The sequence below is a fragment of the Loxodonta africana genome, chromosome 3, assembly GCF_030014295.1.
Source record: "Loxodonta africana isolate mLoxAfr1 chromosome 3, mLoxAfr1.hap2, whole genome shotgun sequence".
NCBI lineage: Eukaryota > Metazoa > Chordata > Mammalia > Proboscidea > Elephantidae > Loxodonta > Loxodonta africana.
Window position 1 is genome coordinate 91,762,803 of NC_087344.1, and position 21,034 is coordinate 91,783,836.

The window sequence follows — 21,034 nt, forward strand, 5'->3', positions numbered from 1 at the left end:
GTAAGTCACCTGCCTGAGGTCACACAGCTGGTAAGTAGCAAAGCCAGGCTGGGAGCAAGGTCTGTGGGACTCTAAACCTGGGCTCTGCACTTCTGTGAACACACCTTCCACGCTGTGCTTACAGGTTGGTGAAAACTCTTCGTAAAAGCAAGAGGTTGTGGTTATTATTTTTACTGTTTATAAAACCCAAGGTAGAAAAAAGCTTTGTTATGAGAGGTTTTCCTTTTTCACTGTCTTTTTTTCTTGATATGGAGAAAAGCAGACAATACAGTCTGCTAATTTCTGCTGTCTCAGACAATCAGAATTCCAAACCATTTGGGAGAGCCAACCTAAGAAAGCATGAAATTAACCTTTTCCAAGTTAACGTCTTCGCGGCGTCGTGTCAGTATTTGGGTTGGACGTAACTTCACTATCATAGTGCAGATGAAACCCCAAATTTAATAAGGCTAAGACAACTTGGGCCATGTAAGAAATGTAACAGGATATTGCAAAGAGATTAGGGAGCTTCCTCCGGATGGCGGGGACTGGCCATGGACAGGGCATGGTGGGGGCCGGGGCGGCGAGTCCTGGTCGTGGGCCTGGCCTGAGGACAAAGATGCTTGGACAGAGGGGAGCCCGGCTCCTTGTGGCACATGGAGGCACTGCCTGGTGAAGGAGCAGAGGCTCCGCAGGCTAAATTTAAACCAGCTGTGTGGATGGGAGTGTTACAGTTGGATGGGGCGGGGGAGGCTTACCTCATGAAAGAACTGTGGAAAGGGCTGCTGGAAAGATAATAGAAGGATTAACTGCTATTTTAGTGGGCCATTTACTCTTCAATCAAAATGTCTCATCTATTTCCTGTTCTCCAGAGGCTCCGGGTCCAAAATTCCTTTGTCTATTACAGTGCCTGGTAGCAGAGGCCTGTCATGAGAAATTAATAAATTCACAGGGAAAGGAGATTTTATTTATCTGGGTGTGGGCTGAGGCCCGCCCCGTCCCCTGGTTTACCTATTCCTCCACCATCACAGGAAGGGGAGGCCCTCCCAGGAGCGGGCAGGGAGGACCTGGGAGAGAGGCTCTGAGAAGGCCTCCTGAGAGGGGAGATTTCTGCTACAGGTCTCCAGACAGTGGCACCCAGTGGGGCCAGCCCTAAGACCCCAGAGAATAATCAATCTAACGGGAAAAGGTCGACAGGAACAAGAACATTATAGAAAGAAGTGGGTTCAAATTCTACTCCACTGCTTACCAGCTGTGTAACCTCGAGCAAGTTGTTTTTTATCATCGTTACTATTATTATGATTATTAGCCTCAAACTCTTACTATTTTTATTGCTACTATGGTTATTGTTTGCCTTTAACCCCAGAAGTGTGACCTAGGGCAAATTGTTCAATCTCTCTGAGCCTCAGTTTCCTCATCTGTAAAATACGGGTTAATAGTATCTACCCTAGGAGCCCTGGTTGTGTACTGGTTAAGCACTTGGCTGCTAACCGAAAGACTGGTGGTTCGAACCCACCAGCCACTCCATGAGACAAAGATGTGGCAGTCCACTTCTGTGAAGATTACAGCCTTGGAAACCCTATGGGCAATTCTACTCTGTTTTATAGGGTCACTATGCGTCGGAATGGATTTGATGGCAGTGGGTTTGACTTTTTTTTTTTTTTTTTTTAGTACCACCCTACATGGAGTTACTGCTAAGGATGGCACCTGTACACGGTCGGAACTCAGAAGCTGATTGGCAGTATTATCATGACCAAAATCCTAAACCCCAGAAGAGGCAAGATGAGGTATTCTTGGAGTAGCAAGTAAAGGCCAGTCAGACCACGCCAAACTTTTGTTTTTTCATCTATAAAAACCCTTGGTTTTACATGATGCTTGTAAAGCTTAAACACAAATCATGGGTGAGTGTAGCCATGGCTGGGACATTACCTCCTCCGTGAAGCCCTTCTGGGCCTCCCTCCCTGGACCTATGCAGGCTCCATCCCAGAGCCTATGACTGATCATCAAGCCCATCTCTAACCATGAGGGCAAGGACCTTGGTGGATGCAGCTCTGGGTCCCTGGTGCCAGGCATTAGCTGGGTATGGAGTTTGCTGAACTGAATGACACCCTGGCAGGCTGGCCAGGAGACAGAACCCTAGATAGATACCATGAGACCTCACTTAGTAACAGGGCCCCTGGAACAACTCACTGAGCCTCCATTTCCTAAACTGGAAAATGGGTGGGGAAGGCAAGATCACCTCCAAGGTCCCTGATGTCCAACATAGATATTCCTCACTGCTGTGATCCTGCATAGAGACTCTAGTATGAGAGGGCCACTGACCACACCACACCAGGGTTCAGGCCACAAGGTCTCCACCAAAGCCCCCACAGCCACCCACAGGATAGAAAGAATGAAGAACTGTTGTTCAGCCCATTTCAGCTCCAGGGTCTGAGAGGAAAACAAGGGTTTCTCTGAGCCCTGGCTTCCAGTAGCCCTGGTCTGTGGGTTCCATCCATTGGTCATCTCCTTCCTGGCAGAGGCCTGCCTTTAACCAAGCCACACGTCACAAGACCCCAAACGAACTGGACACCCCCAAGGACCAGCCTGGCTACCAGCTCAACCCTCCAGCACACTCTCAGCCCAAAGGCAGATGATAAAGTCTAATTCTCAGCCTGATCAATCTACCCTCTTCCCATCATACCCTTCTAAATACCAGTATGCCAACCACAGGTGCCCTCCTCCCTCCACTCCTGTGCACAGGCTGTTCACTTCCTCTCACTTGTCTATAAAGTGAACTCCTGCTCATCCGTCAAGACCCAGCATCCTTGAAGCTGAATAAGCTCATCCAGTCGAATGCTCAGCTCAGAGCTCCACAAGCAAACGGGGCCCCAATGGTGAACACCTGGCCCCGGAAGGATGGCCCTTATGCTATTGGTTGCCAATGCTTTCTGCCTCCTACCTGTCCTCTACGAGTGCTGCCCTAGACACGAGTACACAGGGACACAGGCTCACCCCCACACTGCATCTCCTGGGTGTGTGTTTGCCTCGCTGCACCCCTTCCCTGACTGAGCACTCCATGAGGGCAGGGCCCAGCAACAATGACGATATGTAAATGTGGAAGGCTTTGTCCTTGGTTATGACACTGGCTCCTTCAGACCAGACACACTGCTTCTTCCTCTGCCTCGTCAATGCCCAACAGCTGGGAGAACGGAGGGGTGGCCTCAGTGGCCCATGTTCCTCTACCACATGGAGCACCCCCTGAGGCCCAGCCCTCCCACTCCCAAGCAGGTGCCTCCCCTGGTGGGCCGTCTGGTCCTTGGGGGTTAGTGTGTGTGTGTCTGTGTCTGTGTCTGTGTGCCTGGGAACCTTAGTCTAACCCCCAGCCAGAACACTTATAGGTCCTACCCGGGGCCTTAGCTGCTCACCCTTGGCCTTAGCCCAGAGGCTGCCCTGGGAACCCACAGCTCTCAAGGCAGATGCCAGTGAGAACCCAGAGCTCCTTGGTGGAAGCCAAGCCTGTAGGCAGTGCCAGGAGAAGGTCCAGGGATATGAGTCTCCCTGAGGAAGATGCTGGTGAAGGCCCAGTGCAGGTGGACAGCATGTTCCCCACCCATCACGTGGCCACTGGTGGGTGTGACAAGGAGAACGAACATGTGAGAGAGAAGGCTGACTACGCCTGCTCTGACCTCAGAGCACATGTCACCACCTGTTAGCATGTATGACACCAGACCGTGTGGTATGAAACAAACATCTAACACCTCAGGGAGGGGACTGGGGCACCTAGTGAGCATGATGGGCCCCTTTGAAGGGGTGCCCAGCAACGGGGATGCTGACCAGCTCAACTAGTGGCCATGTCCATCAGCATTGGCCCTTCTCTCCTCAGCCATAGAGGACTCTCAGCCAGCGCCCACGTAAGAAGTCCCTTAGATCTCTCCCAGGGCAGTGAGGAAGAGGGTGCCGTTCTGTCAGGGGGCGGGCTGGAGTGTGGCCTGGTGGCGGGTGGGAACTCACCATGCACTTGTTGGGCTTCTCGCCGGAGTGCACCCTCATGTGGATGAGCAGCTTGTAGCGGGCGTTGAAGGGCTTGTAGCGCCGCACGCAGCCAGCCCAGAAGCAGGTGAAGTCCTCGCCCTTGCGCTGGTCAATGTGGCTCTTCTCGATGTGCCGCACCAGCTCCTCCTGCTGCTCGTAGGCTGCACAGCAGTCCACCCAGCGGCATGCCTGCCGCCCGGCCACGACCCTGCTGCCTACCAGGCCCAGCCCCAGGCCTCCAGGGCCTGGGCCGGGTGGCAGCTGAGACATAGGGTAGGGGGGTGGCAGGCCCTGCTGATGAGGCCCGAAGAGATCTGAGAAATCGTCTGCAGGCTCCTGCTTCAGGAAGCTCCCCTTCCGGCAAGCTTCAAGTTGCAAGCTGCCCTCACAGCTCTCAGTGGGTGCAGGGCCAGGCCGGGCCCTCTTGGGGGGGCCCCCCAGGTCTCCCGGCAGAGGGGGGCTCCGGAGTCCATTCACGCAGGTGACTAGAGCCGTCTGAGAGGAGCGGATGATGGAGGTGATGTTGAGGCCCTCAGAGGAGGCACAAGGTGAAGAGGAAGCTGAGGAGGTGGCGGGCAGGCCCAAGAGGCAGCAGCGCTTCAGGCTGCCCTCAGGGAGATGGGCCTCGGGTGGGGGGCCCAGGCCAGAGCTGGGCTCACTGCCCAGAAGGTAGCAGGAAGGTGCAGGGGTGGCAAGGCCTCGGCCCGAGAGGTCCAGGTCTGTGTGCAGGCCAGTGGCTGGGGGGACCCGGCAGTGGGCAGACAGGGGTGTACGAGCTTCCACCATGGCCTGGTAGTCAGGCAGAGTCTCCTGCTTGATGTGCTGTGTGGTTGGGAGGCCGCCGTTCACATATGTGGTCTGAGGTCTGGGCGACCTGAAAGACAGCAGCGAGAGAGGTCATGAGAAGTTAGGCAGCCTGGAGTGGGGAGGCCCAGGTAGGGGGTGCCAGGGAATTTGAAGACTGAGAGATGAAGAAGCCCAGAGCCAGAGAGTGAGGCTGAGAAGGAGACACCAGAGACTCCTTGTCTGGTGAGCAGAAGTGTGGAGGAAGAAGGGGAGAGACAGGAAACAAGGAGGGATGGGGAGGGGGCTCAGGAAAGGCAGGAGCTCTGAACAAGGAAATGCAGTAAGTGGAAAGCCAAGAAGGAATACCGCTTCATCTTTTAACCAAAATCCAGCCCTTGATTATACACATACAATAGAATATTACTCAGCCAAAAAGAGACAAAAAGTCCTGATGCATGCCACAACATCGGTGAACCCTGACATCACTGTGCTGAGCGAAATACATCGGTCACCAAAGAACATATACTGTATGATCTCACTTGAGTGAAATAAGCAAATATATAGAAACCAAAGCTTATTAGTGGTTACCAGCAGTGGGAAAGAGGGGGGAAAGGGAGTTTTTGCTTAGAGGTCAATGGGTTTATGTTAATGATGGTGGAATAATTTGGAAAAGGATAGCAATAATGGTTGTACAACATGAAGAATTTAATCAATGTCACTTAATTAAACATATAGAAATTATTGAATTGGCAAATGTTTTGTTGTGTATATTTTCACCACAATTAAAAAAAAAATCCAGTTATTAATGCCATCCTGTCCTGCCTCTAAGGCCTGACCTCCTTCCTTATGATCCCACCCACTAGTGAGTTCTGTGGGAAGAAGACTGTGGCTGGTATTTTGAGGGACATCTAGGTGCATCTTGTTTTAAATTCCACTTGTATTTCCCTTATTTTTTGTAATCTTTTTTTAATTTCTAAAAGTGTTAATTGTATAAGGTTTACCCCAAGTTTTCCACTGTTAATGCCAGTGTGTTGGGGGATTTGAAGAGTTAGGAGGAACCCTCAGAAATAAATGAGGAAAAAGTTCTCAGGAGGATGTCCCAGAATTTAAGCCCAGACACTATGAGACCTCTAATTGTATGAAACCACAGTTTTGGGGAAAAACAATGGCACAAGCCAAGTGAGGCAGCAACTGGGAGGCAGGAGATCTGGGTTCCCAGCCAGGCTCAGCCATATCCCAGTTGTGCACACTTGGGCAAGTTCGTCGTTCTTGGGCTCTCTCCTCATCTGCAACACTGGAATGATTCTTTTCATGAGAGTGAGGATAGATAGGGATGGGGTTTGCCATGGTGATTGTCCTCATCACATCTGTGGTACACTGGTTTTTAGACAGGGCCTCTTTCAAATGTGGGGGCCATGCTCTCTCCATTCACTTCACAGGAGGCCAGGTTTAAGGGAGATGAGGTAATTCCTGCACTTGAGCTCCCACCATCCCAGGCTGGCTTGGGAGTAGGCAGGTAAGGTACAGGTGAAGACAGTAAGACCTGAGAAGTAGAGAGCCCAGGAATGTGATGTTGAGCTGAGGGTCAGAGAAGCCCCCTGCTGGGCAGCAACAATCTGACAGACAAGAAACCTAGTAGCACTTGGGACACACCACATGACCCCGCTCCTGCCTAAGCCTCAGTTTCCTTACCTATGAGATGAAGACTAACCTTCTCTACCTCACAGGATGGCAGGATCAAGTGCGATGGCTGGGTGAATGGTGCTATTATTAATGCCGCTATTACTGCCACTGTCCTCCGGCTCTTTGCAGCCAGGGCTGTGGGAGCATCCAGTTTCTGTTGAAGGGTGCCTGTCCCTCTGTTTCCCAAGATGGGCTGAGTCTGGGGGAGGCCCGCCCTGCAGCCCCGCCCAGGGCTCCCTGCAGGGATAGTACCCCCAGCTCCAATCATGATGTGGTGGAGAGGGGAAGGGGTGAAGGAAGAAGGATGTCTGAGCCGGGGGCCCTCAGACAGTATTCACTCCAATCCCATCACTGAACAGCGAAGAGGCATAAAGCTTGCCCACAGTCACACAGCCGCAAACAGTGACAAGGCCTGGGCCAGAAGCCAGGCTCCCCTTCTTCTTGTGAGTGTTTTTCCATATATAGCACTGACCTGATGCTGTCCCTGGATAAAGCCATGGGAGGGAGAGTTTCTGGTTGTTTCTCAAATACACTTGAACAATCTCCCAAGAACCCTGCTGCCCAAGGCACATCTTGTCACCAGGTGGAGTCAGAAGGAGCTTCGATTCTGAGGTAGACAGCAAACCCACGACCTCCCTTCCCAGGGCTGGGGACGCTCTGGACCACCATTCTTAGCAGAAAGCTCCAAGGATCTTAAAGATCTGATATCAAAATTGTGAGTTCATGAAGCTGAAAAAAATAAATAAAAGTCCAGGGGCTCCCTGCAGGGTTGGGATTCAGAGCCTGGCGAGATATGGGCACGGGCAGGGAGGCGCCCAGGGAGGCATCTGTTTAGGGCAATCACTTTGAAAACAGCACCAGGTTAAATCAACCAAAAGAGGAGAAGAGAACAGCTGTAGCTTTCTGTGACAGAGTCACTCGAATAACTGACAGCAACAGTGTGAATGGCATCAGGGGGCGGGGCCTCAGACCTTGATGTCTCACAGCCCCGAACCCTCACCTAAGCAGCCCTTCCCCTAACCACCCATGTGAGGCCTGGCAAGCGGTTCTGGACCTGCTCTGCCACTGAGGCCTATGCACCCCTGAGCAACTCTCATCACATCTCCAGGCCTAGAAATGGTGAGCATGGGTCCCTAGACAGAGTCAACAACTGCTGAGCAGCCAAATGTGCCAGGACCATCTCATGCAACGAAAACACAGTAGAATGATGCATGGTTAAGGATCTGCTGAATGCATGAACAAATTCTTCAAGGTACTCCCATCTGTGCTTTACCCTTATGAAATCTAAAGCAACTTGCCCAAGCGCACAGAGGTGCTCAGCGATTGTTGTTGCTAGTTGCCATCAAGTTGATTCTGACACACAGTGACCCCATGTGTGTGCAGAGTAGAGCTGCTCCGAAGGGTTTTCAAGGCTGTGACCTTTTGGAAACAGATCACCAAGCCTGTCTTCTGAGGCTGGGTGGGTTCAAACCACCAAGCTTTCAGCTAGGAGTCGAGCATTTAATCATCTATGCCACCCAGGGACTACAGAGGGATTTTGAACTTGGATCTGTTTAAATCAGGAGGCTGGGATTTTCCCACCACACTCTGCTGCCAATAGCTCCAGCTTCTTCATCTGTAGAATGGGTATGACTCAATAATGACCATTATATTCCTTTGCAGCTTCAATATCCTAAGTACCAGGGACTCAAATGTTCTGCCCATCATCTTGGCCCCTGGTAGTGGCTGCTGAAGTTGAGATAATCAATGTTTCTTCAGCATGAGACTCAAAGGGAGAGGAGGGTGACCTCAGGCTTCATGGGGCCCGTGCACCCCCTAGTTCACTCGAGGGTCAGTGATTTCACCCAAAAGGCTTTTCACTCTGTACTGAGTGCTATGGGGACATGGAGATAACTCAGACACCAGGTCCCTGCCCTTAAGAAGCTCCCCTTCCAGTAGGGACAGTGTGGACCAGACCTCTGAGGGAACACTTAAGGTCTGCGGAGGGGTGTATAGAGTTCTGGTAAATAGAAGAGGGCAAGTGAGGCTCCAAAGGCTGAGACATGAAGATGTGAAAGAGGGTGGCCCATTCGGGCAAAGGCCAGGAGAGGCTGGTGTGGTTGCAAAGGAGGTGGGTGCGGTGGGCAGAGAGGAGCCAGATCACAAGGTGCCTCCTGGCCCCACTGAGGGGCCTGCTCACTCTCTGTTGCTATTCTCATTTTATAGGTAAGAAAATGAGGCCCAGAGAGGCTTAGCATCTTGCTCAAGGTCACCCAGAGGGCCAGGACTTGAACTGCACTTAACAAGACTTTCTGCTGTCCATGCTGATGGCGGGCAACCATTTTCAGCACCAAAATGACATAATCGGGATATCACTGAAGATCGTTAAAAATCCTCAGCACTTGTGGATGACCTTGGGCTAGGTATGTGGCCTCTCTGGACTCAGTTTCCCCGTGACTGTCATGGGTTAAGTGAGTTAATGCATGTAAAGCGGTAGGCCCAGCATGTGGCACAAAGTAAGCACCCACGATGGTTGTTCATTAGCGGTAGGTCCTGGGCCTCACAGTTCTGGGTTGAGGAGTAAATGAGACAATGTACACAGAGTAGTCACTCAGTAAATGGGAACTATTTTATCAGTATTAGAAAGTTGAGTTGGAGGCAAGGAGGCTGGTGAGGCAGAGGCTGTAGGAACCCAGGTGGTAGGTTAAGGGGCCTAGGTTCAGGAAATGGCAGCAAGAATGGAGATGAGGGGCCTCAAACCCAAGGTAATCAGCAGAAGGGAGAAGGGACAGACTTGGATGGTGGATAGGATAGAGGAATGGGACCCTCTTTTCCTTGAGCAAAATGAGAAAATCTAAAAGTGTTACATTTGAATTATGGTGTTGGCAAAGAATATTGAATATACTATGGACTGTCAGAAGAACGAACAAATCTGTACTGGAGGAAATATAGCTAGAATGCTCCTTAGAGGCGAGGATGGTGAGACTTTCTCTCACTTCAGACATGTTATCAGGAGGGATCAGTCCCTGGAGAACAACATCACGCTTGGTAAAGTAGAGCGTAAGTGAAAAAGAGGAAGACCCTCAATGAGATGAACTGACACAGTGGCTGCAACAATGGGCTCAAACATACCAGCAACAATGGGCTCAAACATACCAGCAATGGGGAGGATGGCACAAGACTGTGCAACTTTTCGTTCTGTTAGACATAAGGTCTCGACAGCACCTAACGAAAAGTGTCGGATCAAATTCAGCTATTTTGGTAGCAGGGTGGCAGTGATTAAGATTGATGTTGACATAGGATGCCTGGTACAGGCTGTCCCATGCCCTAAATTGTCAAAAGACATTTGCTGTGATAGTTCTGTTCATATCTCCAAAAAACAAACAACAACAAAAAAACACCCGCTTCCTCAGTGTTCCAAAGGTTAGCAAAGCCTTTACTACAAGATAGAATAAATTTCACTGGAGAAAATGAGTACAGCTGGGAAGCCTCAGTGACTAATCAAGCAGATAAATGCATTTAACTATTGCTAAACAACACACAAGGAGCTCTGGTGGTGGAATGGTTAAGCACTCAGCTGCTACCTGAAAGGTTGGTGGTTCAAACCCAACAGCTGCTCTGCAGCAGAAAAGACCTTGCCATCAACTCCCATAAAAATTAAGCTTAGGAAATCCTAGGGGACAGTTCTAGTCTGTCCTATAGGGTCATTATGGGTCAGAAGCAACTCAATAGCACAGAACAAACAAACAAGAGGGTTGAAATCTAACAGATGCTTGTTCCTGTAAATCAGCAGTCTCGCTAGTATCAAAGAAGGCCACAGGGAATCTGAACCCTCAAAGACAAATGATTCCACGTAGAAAGAATCACCATCCTTCTATATAATATCAGCTCACATTGTAGATGCTTCGCTAGAATGTAAGCTCTATCAGGGGAGAGCTTTGCCTTCTTCACCAAGGCACTCCCGGCACCTGTCTGGCACACAGTAGATACACAAATGGTTGGCAAATGAATGAACTGCAGATAGGCAACTAGGCCAGTTTTTGGAATCTCTGGCCCATAAAATAGGCACTAGCCAACCAGCAGCCCCAGGCAGTGGAGTAAAGGCCCTGGGGACCAGGTGGGTGTGCACAGAGGCCTGTCTGTGTCTGACCTATGTCTTTCATCAAACCTCTGCAGAGGGCATAAAGGCAGTTTCAGCCAATATGCAACTGGATGGAATATTTGCCCAGAGGTGGATGTCACCAGGAATATGCAAGCATTGAGTAGATGGTGTTATTAGATTGAATTATGTCCCCTCAACATATTCTTGAAATCTTAGCCCCTGTACCTGTAAATATGATCCTGTTCAAAAACAGCGTTTTCTTTATGTTAATTAAGTCATGCCCGAGTAGGGTGGGTTCTAAATCTAATCACTTCTAGTTATGAACAGAACACACACACACAGGGAGAAGAGGAAGACAGGCAATAGAGGCACACTCATCTACGTAGATTGTTGGCAGCTACTGGAAGCTGAAATAGACAAGGAAGGACCTTCTCCTAGAGCCATGCCCTGAATTCAGATTTCTAGCCTCCTCAACTGTGAGAAAATATATTTCTGTTCTTTAAAGCCACCCACTTGCAGTGTTTGCTCTAGGTACAGAACTAGGTAACTAAGACAGATGGCTACCTGGCAGGGTTCTGTGGGGCGATGGCTTCCGGGGGAAGGAAATGGCCCTAGGCAGAGAATCCCTCTCCACTCTACCACTAGTCCAGGATTTGACACTCTATGAACCTGAGGTGGGTTTTCCTTCCCAAACCCACCCCTGATTTTTCCTCTTCTGAAATTCACTGATGCCCTGTGAAAAGCCACCTCAGCCTCTGACATGGAAAAACATGCTTCAACAAAACCATCTTTGTTTCCTGTGAGACATTGCCAGAGGAGGAAGTACGGGTTCTAGACCAAGCAGCCATCTCTGTGCTACCAGGCTCTGGCCAGTCCCTTGCCATCCTGTATCTCAGTTTCCCCATGTGTCCCATGAGCGAGGCAGCCCAGGTGAGGTCAGAGGCTCTTGAGGCCTTGGCTTGGCCTTCAGGAAGAAGCCTCAGGAGGCAGCTGACAGGAGGGGGTGGGGCACATACCTGTTGTCAGGGTGGGGGAAATGCAGCAGCCTCTCGCAAGCTGGGGGGTGAGTGCGGGGCGGTGGGGTTCCCACGGGGAGAAACAGGCCCTGGTGGCAGGTGGGGCCGGGGCCCTCAACAAGATCTGTGTCCAGCAGGCTCTTCTTCTCTGAGCCTGGGGTGCAGTGGCCGTAGCTCCCGTTCACTGGGCAGAGAAAGACAGGGAGAAAGGGGAGAGAAAATGAGTGAGGATGGCCTGCAGAGGGGTGCAGGGAGAGGGCGGTCATTGGGGTACAGTGTGGGACAGAGTACCATTAACCCAATACTAACTGAAGCCCTCCTGTGTTTGGGGCACGTGGGATACCTCCTTCAATTCCCATAGTCACCTAGCAGAATAAGTAATAAAATTCCTAATTTTCAGATGATGCTGAAGAGCTTAAGTGACCATTACACAAACATTATGCACTTACTATGTACCAAACACTCTTCCAGGTGCAGGAAAAACTGATGAACAAGACAAACTCCTGGTCTCTCGGAGCTTACAGTGTATTATCCTCCCATTATACACACTGTGCTCATTTGAGATCATGCAAGAAAGCATGCTGGGATTGGTGGATCTAGAGTGGATGCTGCCCAGCAGGCTGAGTCATCATTAGTGAAATAATATGTGTTAGGTATGCAGCAAGCAGTAGATGGTCATGGGAGTGCCTGGGTGTTACAAATAGTTATGTGCTTGGCTGCTAACAGAAAGGTTGGAGGCTCAAGACACCTCAAAAGAAGGGCCTGGTGACTTACATCTGAAAAACCAGTCATTGAAAACTCTGTGGAGCACTGTTCTACTCTGGCACACATCAGGTCACTTGGTTACTGGTTAGGTGGTTACTAAACAGTATTTGTTATTGTTTTTACCAACACTCAGTCTACATTGTTTTCCAAGTTGCATTATACCATAGAAACAGTATAGAGTTATTTATACCTGTGTATTCGCCACAGTTCTTTGACAGGCTAGCTACCCTAGGCCCTGCTTTGCCCAGCTCACTGGGCTTTTATGAAAATTAACTAAGGCAGTTGATGTGAACACCAAAAACCAGCACCAGACTCGTTGCTGTCTAGTCAATTCCGACTCATAGCAACCCTATGAAACAGAGTGGAACTGCCCCATAGGGTTTCCAAGGAGCAGCTGATAGATTCGAACTGTCAACCTTTTGGTTAGCAGCCGTAGCTCACCACGGCTCTTAACCACTTACCACCAGGGCTCCAAAATGCAAGATATGGTTATTATAAGTCACTTCCCTTCTCTTGGGCTGTTTTCTCATTTGTAGAATGAGAAGATTAATCTGGAAACTATCCTTTAAGGTTTTCTACCCTGCCATGTCACAGGGTTACACTAAGGAGGAAAGGACATGAGCTTTAGGGCCTGAAGGAACTCAGCGTGAGGACCTCTGCCCCTAACTAACTCCATGACTCACACAAATCCCTCCTGTGGCTGACCCTCTGCTTCCCTGTGTAAAGTGGGGACGGTCACACCAATTCTGCAGAGACATTGTGAGGCTTTGGGAACAGGGTACAAAGTGCTGACACCTAGGAGTTGCCCCAGGAATGGAAATTGTTCTTAAGGTCAAACAGCACTTTGTAAAGTATAAAGTGCCCTACAGGTGATTAATAAGTCCAAGTATTGTCTAGGTTCTTTCAACATTGAGCAAGATAAGCCATTAAGATGAGAAAAGAGCTGATACCAGAACATTATCAAACCCTTAAATTTAATGATGACAGCAATAGCAACATTTGCTGAGCAATATGTGCTGGCTCTCGACTAGTGATTTATACCTATTATCTCATTTGACCACCACATGTCTGTCAGTTTGTTGTACTGTGATGCCTTGCGTGTTGCTGTGATATTGGAAGCTTTGCCAGCACTATTTCAAATACCAGCAAGGTCCCCTGCTTAGAAAGGCTAGGAAGAAGGACCTGGCAGTCTACTTCTGAAAAAATTGGCCAGTGAAAACCTTAAGAATAGCAGCAAAGCGTTGTTTGACATAGTGCTGGAAGATGGACCCCTCAGGTTGGAAGGCACTTTGAGCTGCCTCCTCAAAGTGGAGTCGACCTTAATGACACGGATGGAGGCACGACTCAAAATGAGAAGAAACAGCTGCAAACAACCATTAATAATTGGAACAGGGAATATATGATGCATGAATCCAAGAAAACTGGAAGTCATCAAAAATGAAATGGAATGCATACAGATCAATACCCTAGGCATTAGTGAGCTAAAATGGACTGGTATTAGATATTTTGAATCAGATAATCATATGGTCTACTATGCCGGGAATGACAGATTGAAAAGGAATGGTATTATGTTCATTGTCAAAAAGAACATTTCTAGATCTATCCTGAAGTACGACGACGTCAGTGATAGGATAATATCCACACACCTACAAGGAAGGTCAGTTAATAAAACTATTATTCAAATTTATGCACCAACCACTAAGGCCAAGGATGAAGAAATTGAAAATTTTTACCAATTTCTGCAATCTGAAATTGATCAAACATGCAATCAAGACACATTGATAATTACTGGCGTTTGGAACATGGAAGTCAGAAACAAAAAGAAGGACTGGTAGTTGGAAAACATAGCCTTGGTGATAGAAATGACGCTGCAGATTGCATGCTAGAACGTTGCCAAGACCAATGACTTCTTAATTGCAAATACCCTTTTTCGACAACATAAACGGCACTATACATGTGGACCTTGCCAGGTGAAATACACAGGAATCAAATCAACTACATCTGTGGAAAAAGACGATGGAAAGGCTCAATATTATCAGTCAGAACAAGGCCAGGAGCCAAATGTGGAATAGATTATCAATTGCTTATACACAAGTTCAAGCTGACGTTGAAGAAAATTAGAGCAAGTCCACGAGGGCCAAAATATGACCATGAGAATATCCCACCTGAATTTAGGGACCACCTCAAGCATAGATTTAGCCCACTGAACACCAATGACTAAAGACCAGACAAGTTGTCGGAAGACATCAAGGACACCATACATGAAGAAAGCAGGAAGTCATTAAAAAGACATAAGAAAGAAAAGACCAAAAGAGATGTTAGAAGAGACTCTGTAACTTGCTCTTGAACTTAAGAGTACCGAAAGCAAAAGGAAGAAATGATGAAGTGAAAGAGCTGAACGGAAGATTTCAAAGGGTGGCTGGAGAAGACAAAGTAAAGTATAGTGAGTGACATGTGCAAAGACCTGGAGTTAGAAAACCAAAAGCAATGAACACACTCAGCATTTCTCAGGCTGAAAGAACTGAAGAAAAAAATTCAAGCTTCGAGTTGCAACACTGAAAGATTCTACAGGTGAAATATTAAATGACACAGGAGGCATCAAAAGAACTTGGAAGGAATATACAGAGTTACAGTACCAAAAAAGAATTGGTGGACGTTCAGCCATTTCAGGATATAGCATATGATCAAGAACTGATGGTACTGAAGGAAGAAGTCCAAGCCGCAGTGAAGGAAGTGGCAAAAAACAAGCCTCCAGGAATTGGCAGAATATCAATTGAGATGTTTCAACAAATGGATGCAGTGCTGGAGATGTTCACTTGTCTATGCCCAGAAATATGGAAGACAGCTCCTTGGTCAGCTTGACCGGAAAAGATCCGTATTTGTACCCATTCCAAAAAAAGGTGATCCAAGAGAATGCGGAAATTATCAAATAATATCTAAGATCACATACAAGCAAAATTTTGCAGAATCATTCAAAAGCGACTGCAGCAGTACATCGACAGGGAACTGCCAGAAATTCAAGCTGGATTCAGAAGAGGATGTGGAACAAAGTATATCATTGCTGATGTCAGATGGATCATGGCTGAAAGCAGAGAATACCAGAAAGATGTTTACTTGTATTTTATCGATTATGCAAAGGCATCTGACAGTGTGGATCATAATAAATTATAGATAACATTGCAAAGAATGGGAATTCCAGAACAGTTAATTGTGCTCATGCAGAACCTGTAAATAGACCAAGACTCAGTCATTCAAACAGAACAAGGGTATACTGCATGGGTTAAAGTCAAGAACAGTGTGTGTCAAAGTAGTATCCTTTGACCATACTTATTCAATCTGTATGTCGAGCAAATAATCAGAGAAGCTGGACTATAGGAAGAAGAACGCAGCATCAGGATCGGAAGAAGACTCATTAACAACCTGCAATATGCAGATGACAACTCTGCTTGCTTAAAGTAAAGAGGACTTGATGCACTTACTGACGAAGATCAAAGACCACAGCCTTCAGTATGGACTACAGCTCAACAAAAAGAAAACAAAAATCCTCACAACTGGACCAATAAGCAACATCATGATAAATAGAGTAAAGACTGAACTTGTCAAGGATTTCATTTTACATAGATCCACAATCAACGCCCATGGAAAACAGCAGTTAAGAAATTAAACGACGTATTGCATTGAGAAAATCTGCTGCAAAAGCCCTCTTTAAAGTGTTCAAAAGCAAAGATGTCACTTTGATGACTAAGGTGTGCCTGCCCCAAGTCATGGTGTTTTCAACTGACTCATATGTATGTGGAAGCTGGACAAGGAATAAGAAAGCCTGAAGCAAAATTGATGCCTTTGAATTACGGTACTGGCAAAGAATAACGAATATACCATGGACTGCCAGAAGAAGAAATCCATCTTGGAAGAAGTATGGCCAGAATGCTCATTAAAAGCAAGGATGGTGAGACTTTGTCTCACATACTTTGGACACGTTATCAGGAGGGACCAGTCCCTGGAAAAGGACATCATGCTTGGTAGAGTAGAGGGTCAGTGAAAAAGAGGAACACCTTCAATGAGATGGACCGACACTGCGGCTGCAACAATGGCCTCAAGCATACCAACGATTTTAAGGATGGTGCAGGACCAGGCAGTGTTTTGTTCTCTTGCACACAGGGTTGCAACGAGTTGGAACTGACTCAGCAGCACCTAACAACAACAACATCTCATTTGAGCTTCACCACTGCCTTCTGAGGGAGCTATTATTATTATCCACACCTTACAAAGGAGAAAAGAGAGGCTCAAACCAAACCCGTTGTCGTCAAGTCGATTCTGACTCATAGCGACTATATAGAAACAGAGTAGAACTGCCCCCATAAGGTTTCCAAGGAGTGGCTGGTGGATTCGAACTTCCGGCCTTTTGGTTAGCAGCTGAACTCTTAACCACTATGCCACCGGGGCCTCAACAGAGACTCAGGGAGGTGAAATTACCCAAAATCATACCAAACCCACTGCCTTGGAGTCAATTCTAATTATAGTAACCCTACAGGACAGAGTAAAACTGTCCCACAGGGTTTCCAAGGCTATAAATCTTTATGGGGGCCTACTGCCATATCTTTCTTCTGCTGAGCACCAAATCACGCAATTAGTAAGCGTGGTAGCAGGATCTCCCTCACAGGTCTGTCAGACCCAAACTCCACATCCTTTTTTGTTGTAAGGTCACCACCTTCTTTTTTTAATAATGTATTTTATTTTTTGCTGTTGTTGAAAATATACACAGCAAAAGATACACCAAGTCAACAATTTCTACATGTATAATTCAGTGACACTGATTACATTCTTCAAGTTGTGCAACCATTCTCACCCTTCTTTTTCGAATTATTCTTCCATCATTGACATAAACTCACTACCCCTTAAGCTTCCTATCTAACCTTCGAGTTGCTGTTGTCAATTTGACCCCATATAAATACAGTAAAACGTGCAAAAGCCAGAGCCTGTATAATGCGAAAACCTGTCACAGAAAACGCAACTATTTTCCACTAAAACGAGTCGTAGAAAAGTGGTAAGACTGCGCCCTGTCACAGACAGAAAACTTGCAAGACCTGGAAAAATAAAGCAGTCCTTTCAAGTTCCACCTTTCACAAATTTCACTGTAGTTCTGTAAAAGAGCACAATGCTCAAGGCAGACATTCTTTATTAATAAAGCTAACTATCGTTTGTAAATCCCACATCTTAATTGTTATGTAATAAGAAGTGCCCTAGAGAGCCAAGTCCAACCTCAGGCCCAAGGATCCACTTACCCCAACCCTAATTCTAGCCCACCCTGAGGCAGCCCCTTCAGTATATGACCACCCCTGTGCTCAGGATAAAAAAAAAAAAATGCTCCTGTCCATGGCTCCAGACAGGAGGCATTCACCAGCCAAGCACTTTACAGTTTGCAAGACGAGAATGCAACTCTCCAAGGTCCCAAGGAGGTGAGGGGCTCAGAAGAGGCTTCAGTTCCCAGGCCCAGGCGAGCCTGCTTGAGATGGTTCAGATAAACATCTGCTCAGAATTGGCCTTTGCCCCCTTCCCAGCCAGGCCCTGTGTCCTGCTGCGAGGAAGTCACGCTCCTGCCGGCCATGGCTGCCTACCAGCCAGCCCCTCTCAAGCTTATTTTTTAATAACTCAGTTGTTTTTTAATTAAAAAGAAATCCCTGGTAACAAATGTGAATGGCCCGAGTTAATGAGAGCAGGCTGCCACTTGTTTAACTCCAGCTCTGCTTGGCTCTTGCCCCTTTTTCCAAATCGTTTCTGCATGTGATTTTATTGTCCCATTGAGGCAAGCCCTGGGACTGGGCCTCAGAAAACTGTAGATAATTTTATGACCATTAACAGCACTTGGAGCAAAGAGAGATTAATCATCATGCGGGGCTGTTTCGCCAGGCCTTTCCCCCAGAGTCTTCGGGGAGCAGTTCTGAGCTTTGTTCTGGGACCCACCAAGCCTTTTGGGGCCTCTGGGTTACTTATTCCATCCTTCACTTAGGAGGATTCATGGAGAGATGGAAGATGGGCACTTGGAAAGGTGATAGGACCCTAGCATTTATCAAGCCCTTACTATGTGCTGTACACATTCATGCCTCACAGGCGTCCATCCTTAGGAGGAGGCTCCTTACGACCATTTTCCAGATGAGGAAAGCCGAGGCTTGGAGAGATCAGGTGCCCTGGACCAGGCTCAGGGGTCTGTAAGAGTTGGGGCCACAATTCAAACTTCAAAAGCCAAGTTCCGTCCTGCTGCCTCTCAGCCAACCAACGAGCAACTGGGGACCTCCAAAGGAATGTCCCACCTTTGACTCAAAAGACAATCCTGTTGGACAGCCTTGGGGAAGTAGAAGCGCTGCCTGAATAAAACCATTAGAACGACTCCTAAACTTTAATCTTCGCGAAAAGTCTGTCAGACGGGTAAGACCATTTCATGGACAGACGAGGGCACAAGGGCTCAGAGAATTTAAGCGGTTGCCCAGTGTCACACAGAGAGTAAAGGGCTGAGCTGAGATGCAAAACCATCACCTCTGTGGGAAGAAACAGAGATTACTCAGCAGATAATTTGGGCCTTGGTATTTTCTCCACTGGTTACACTAAGAGGTTCTCCTGCAATAAGTATAAACAAGTCAGCATTGGGAAGGTGGGAGGAAGAAGATGCTCTGGACACAGTGGACACTGCCTGGTGCTCCCAGCCTTGGAGCCCTGGTCTGATGTGACCCTCACAGCACCCTGGTGAAACACTGGCCTCCCCACCTCACAGAGGGACACTAAGCACCAGAGCTGCCAAGTGGCTGCCCAAGGTCACACAGCAACTGCTGCCACAGCTGGGGTCCAAGCCCAGGTCTCCCAAAGCCCATGCCAGGCTCTGGCCCAGGCCGCCTGCTTTCTCAGAGGTTGAAAGTTAAACCAGAGGCTGTAGCATGTATCCCAGAGATGCTGCTGCCACTGGGATGATCTGGGCATTGTCATCGCTGCCCACCATGGGCCTAACCCTGCCAGGAAAACTGCTGCCCTCCTGCCCCTTGGCATCTTGCCTCACTGTCCCCAAGGGCATCACAAGACCCAGATGGGTGAGGTCCCCACTCCTGCTTGCTCGCCATCTCTGATAATCGAGGATGGAGTCTTTCTCTGAGAAGGCAGAGGACTGAGGGAGCAAGCCGGTTCAGCTGCCCTGAGCCAGGGAATGATGTACCCTTGGAAGGGGCTGGTACCCAGCTGACCTCTGTCTCCCTCTGTGCAACAGAGGGCCAAGAGAAGACCCTGGACTGGCTTTCTCCATGTAAATGAAGCTTCTCTAGGGGGCTGGAGGATGAGGAGGTCCTGTGTTCATTTTCACAAGTTGGTGAGAACACCTAGAATGTCAGGGCTGGGACTGAAAGACAGTCTTTCCATTTATAGGTGAAGAAACTAAGGCTCGAGGAGGGAAACAACCTGCCTGTGATCACACGGCAAATCCACAGCAGAGCCTGGACTGGCACCCCCAAGACTAGGTAAGGGTTTGGTTTGGTTTCCTCTTCAAGCTTACCTTTTCTCATCTGTAAAATGGTGATAACACCTACCTCACAAGGTTGTGATGACAATTAAGTGAGATTATGAACGCAATGTTTGGCATACTCGAAAAATAATGATGATGACAATGACAAGTATTTCCTCTCTTAGTTCTAGTCGAGCTCAGGACGGGGCAAGGAGGCAGAGCCCTGCAGGAGAAGCATTCTGGCCCAGGAAGCATCAGACCTGGATGATCCTGAGGCCAGGATCAGAGGACAAGACCCCAATGCACAGAAGTCACCAAATGCAGAACCCAGCAACCTAAATGAGCCGAAATCTGAAGCAAATGGCTCCAGTTACACACCAGAGAGATTTGCAAATTACCATAATGACTTGGCTATAAAACAGCACCACACATAAGGTGACTCCCCACAAGAATTTTAATTTGCACTAAAACCTGCCAAGTCTGCATGAGAATGGACAATGATGCATTCAGCACCTCGGGCCCAGATGCCGCCTCCTTGTAGCCCAGGAGCAGCCAGTGGCTGCGTCAAGGAAGGCCTACATGATGACTGCCTCCTCACTCACGGACAAGCAGACTTCTAGAGGTTACCAGGCACCAGGCTTGGTGGTAAGGTACCACACTTACAATTTACAAAATATTTCACAGCCATCCTCTGTGGGCTTCACTACAACACTCGGAAGTTGGCTAGGCAGGCTCAGAGGAGGCAAGTGATTTGCCCAAGCTCACATAGAAAGCGTAGGCCTCAGACTTGAGCTGGGTCTCCTAACTCAGCCATCTAGTCATAAACTATTCTGTGAAGGGCCAGGTAGTAAGTAGATGGTCTCTGCTGCAACTATTCTAAGCTGCTGTTGCACCACTAAAGCAGCCAATACGTAAACAATATATATACAAACAATATGTAAACAAATGAGAGGGCTGTGTTCCAATAAAACTTTATTCAGAAAAACCGGTGGCAGGCCAGAACTGGCCCCTGAGCTGTAGTTAGAGACAAGGGCTTTGCAGTTAGAAAGGCAGAGATTAACAATCTGAAGCTGAGCTGCACTTTCCTGCATCTGTAAAAAGGGAGAATAAAATCCTCCTCACAGGGTGGAGATGATGGCATGAAAAATACTAATGAATCCATAGCCATGATTTTGTCCAACTTACTGCACATACAGAAGAGAAAACAGGCTCAGAGAGGGGAAGAGGCTTGAC

General features: G+C 48.1%; 1 protein-coding gene across 1 annotated transcript in view; it reads right to left on the reverse strand.

The window, feature by feature from the left end:
- Positions 1-11,915, reverse strand: part of GLIS1 (GLIS family zinc finger 1) — a 133,316-nt gene extending 121,401 nt beyond the window's left edge. The window contains exons 1-3 of the mRNA XM_064279951.1: positions 11,900-11,915; positions 11,557-11,740; positions 3,970-4,864 (exon numbers count right to left, since the gene is read on the reverse strand). Of these exons, the coding sequence (XP_064136021.1) occupies positions 3,970-4,864; positions 11,557-11,740; positions 11,900-11,915 (1,095 nt within the window). The remainder of the gene's footprint in view (positions 1-3,969; positions 4,865-11,556; positions 11,741-11,899) is intronic.
- Positions 11,916-21,034: the final 9,119 nt, after the last annotated feature.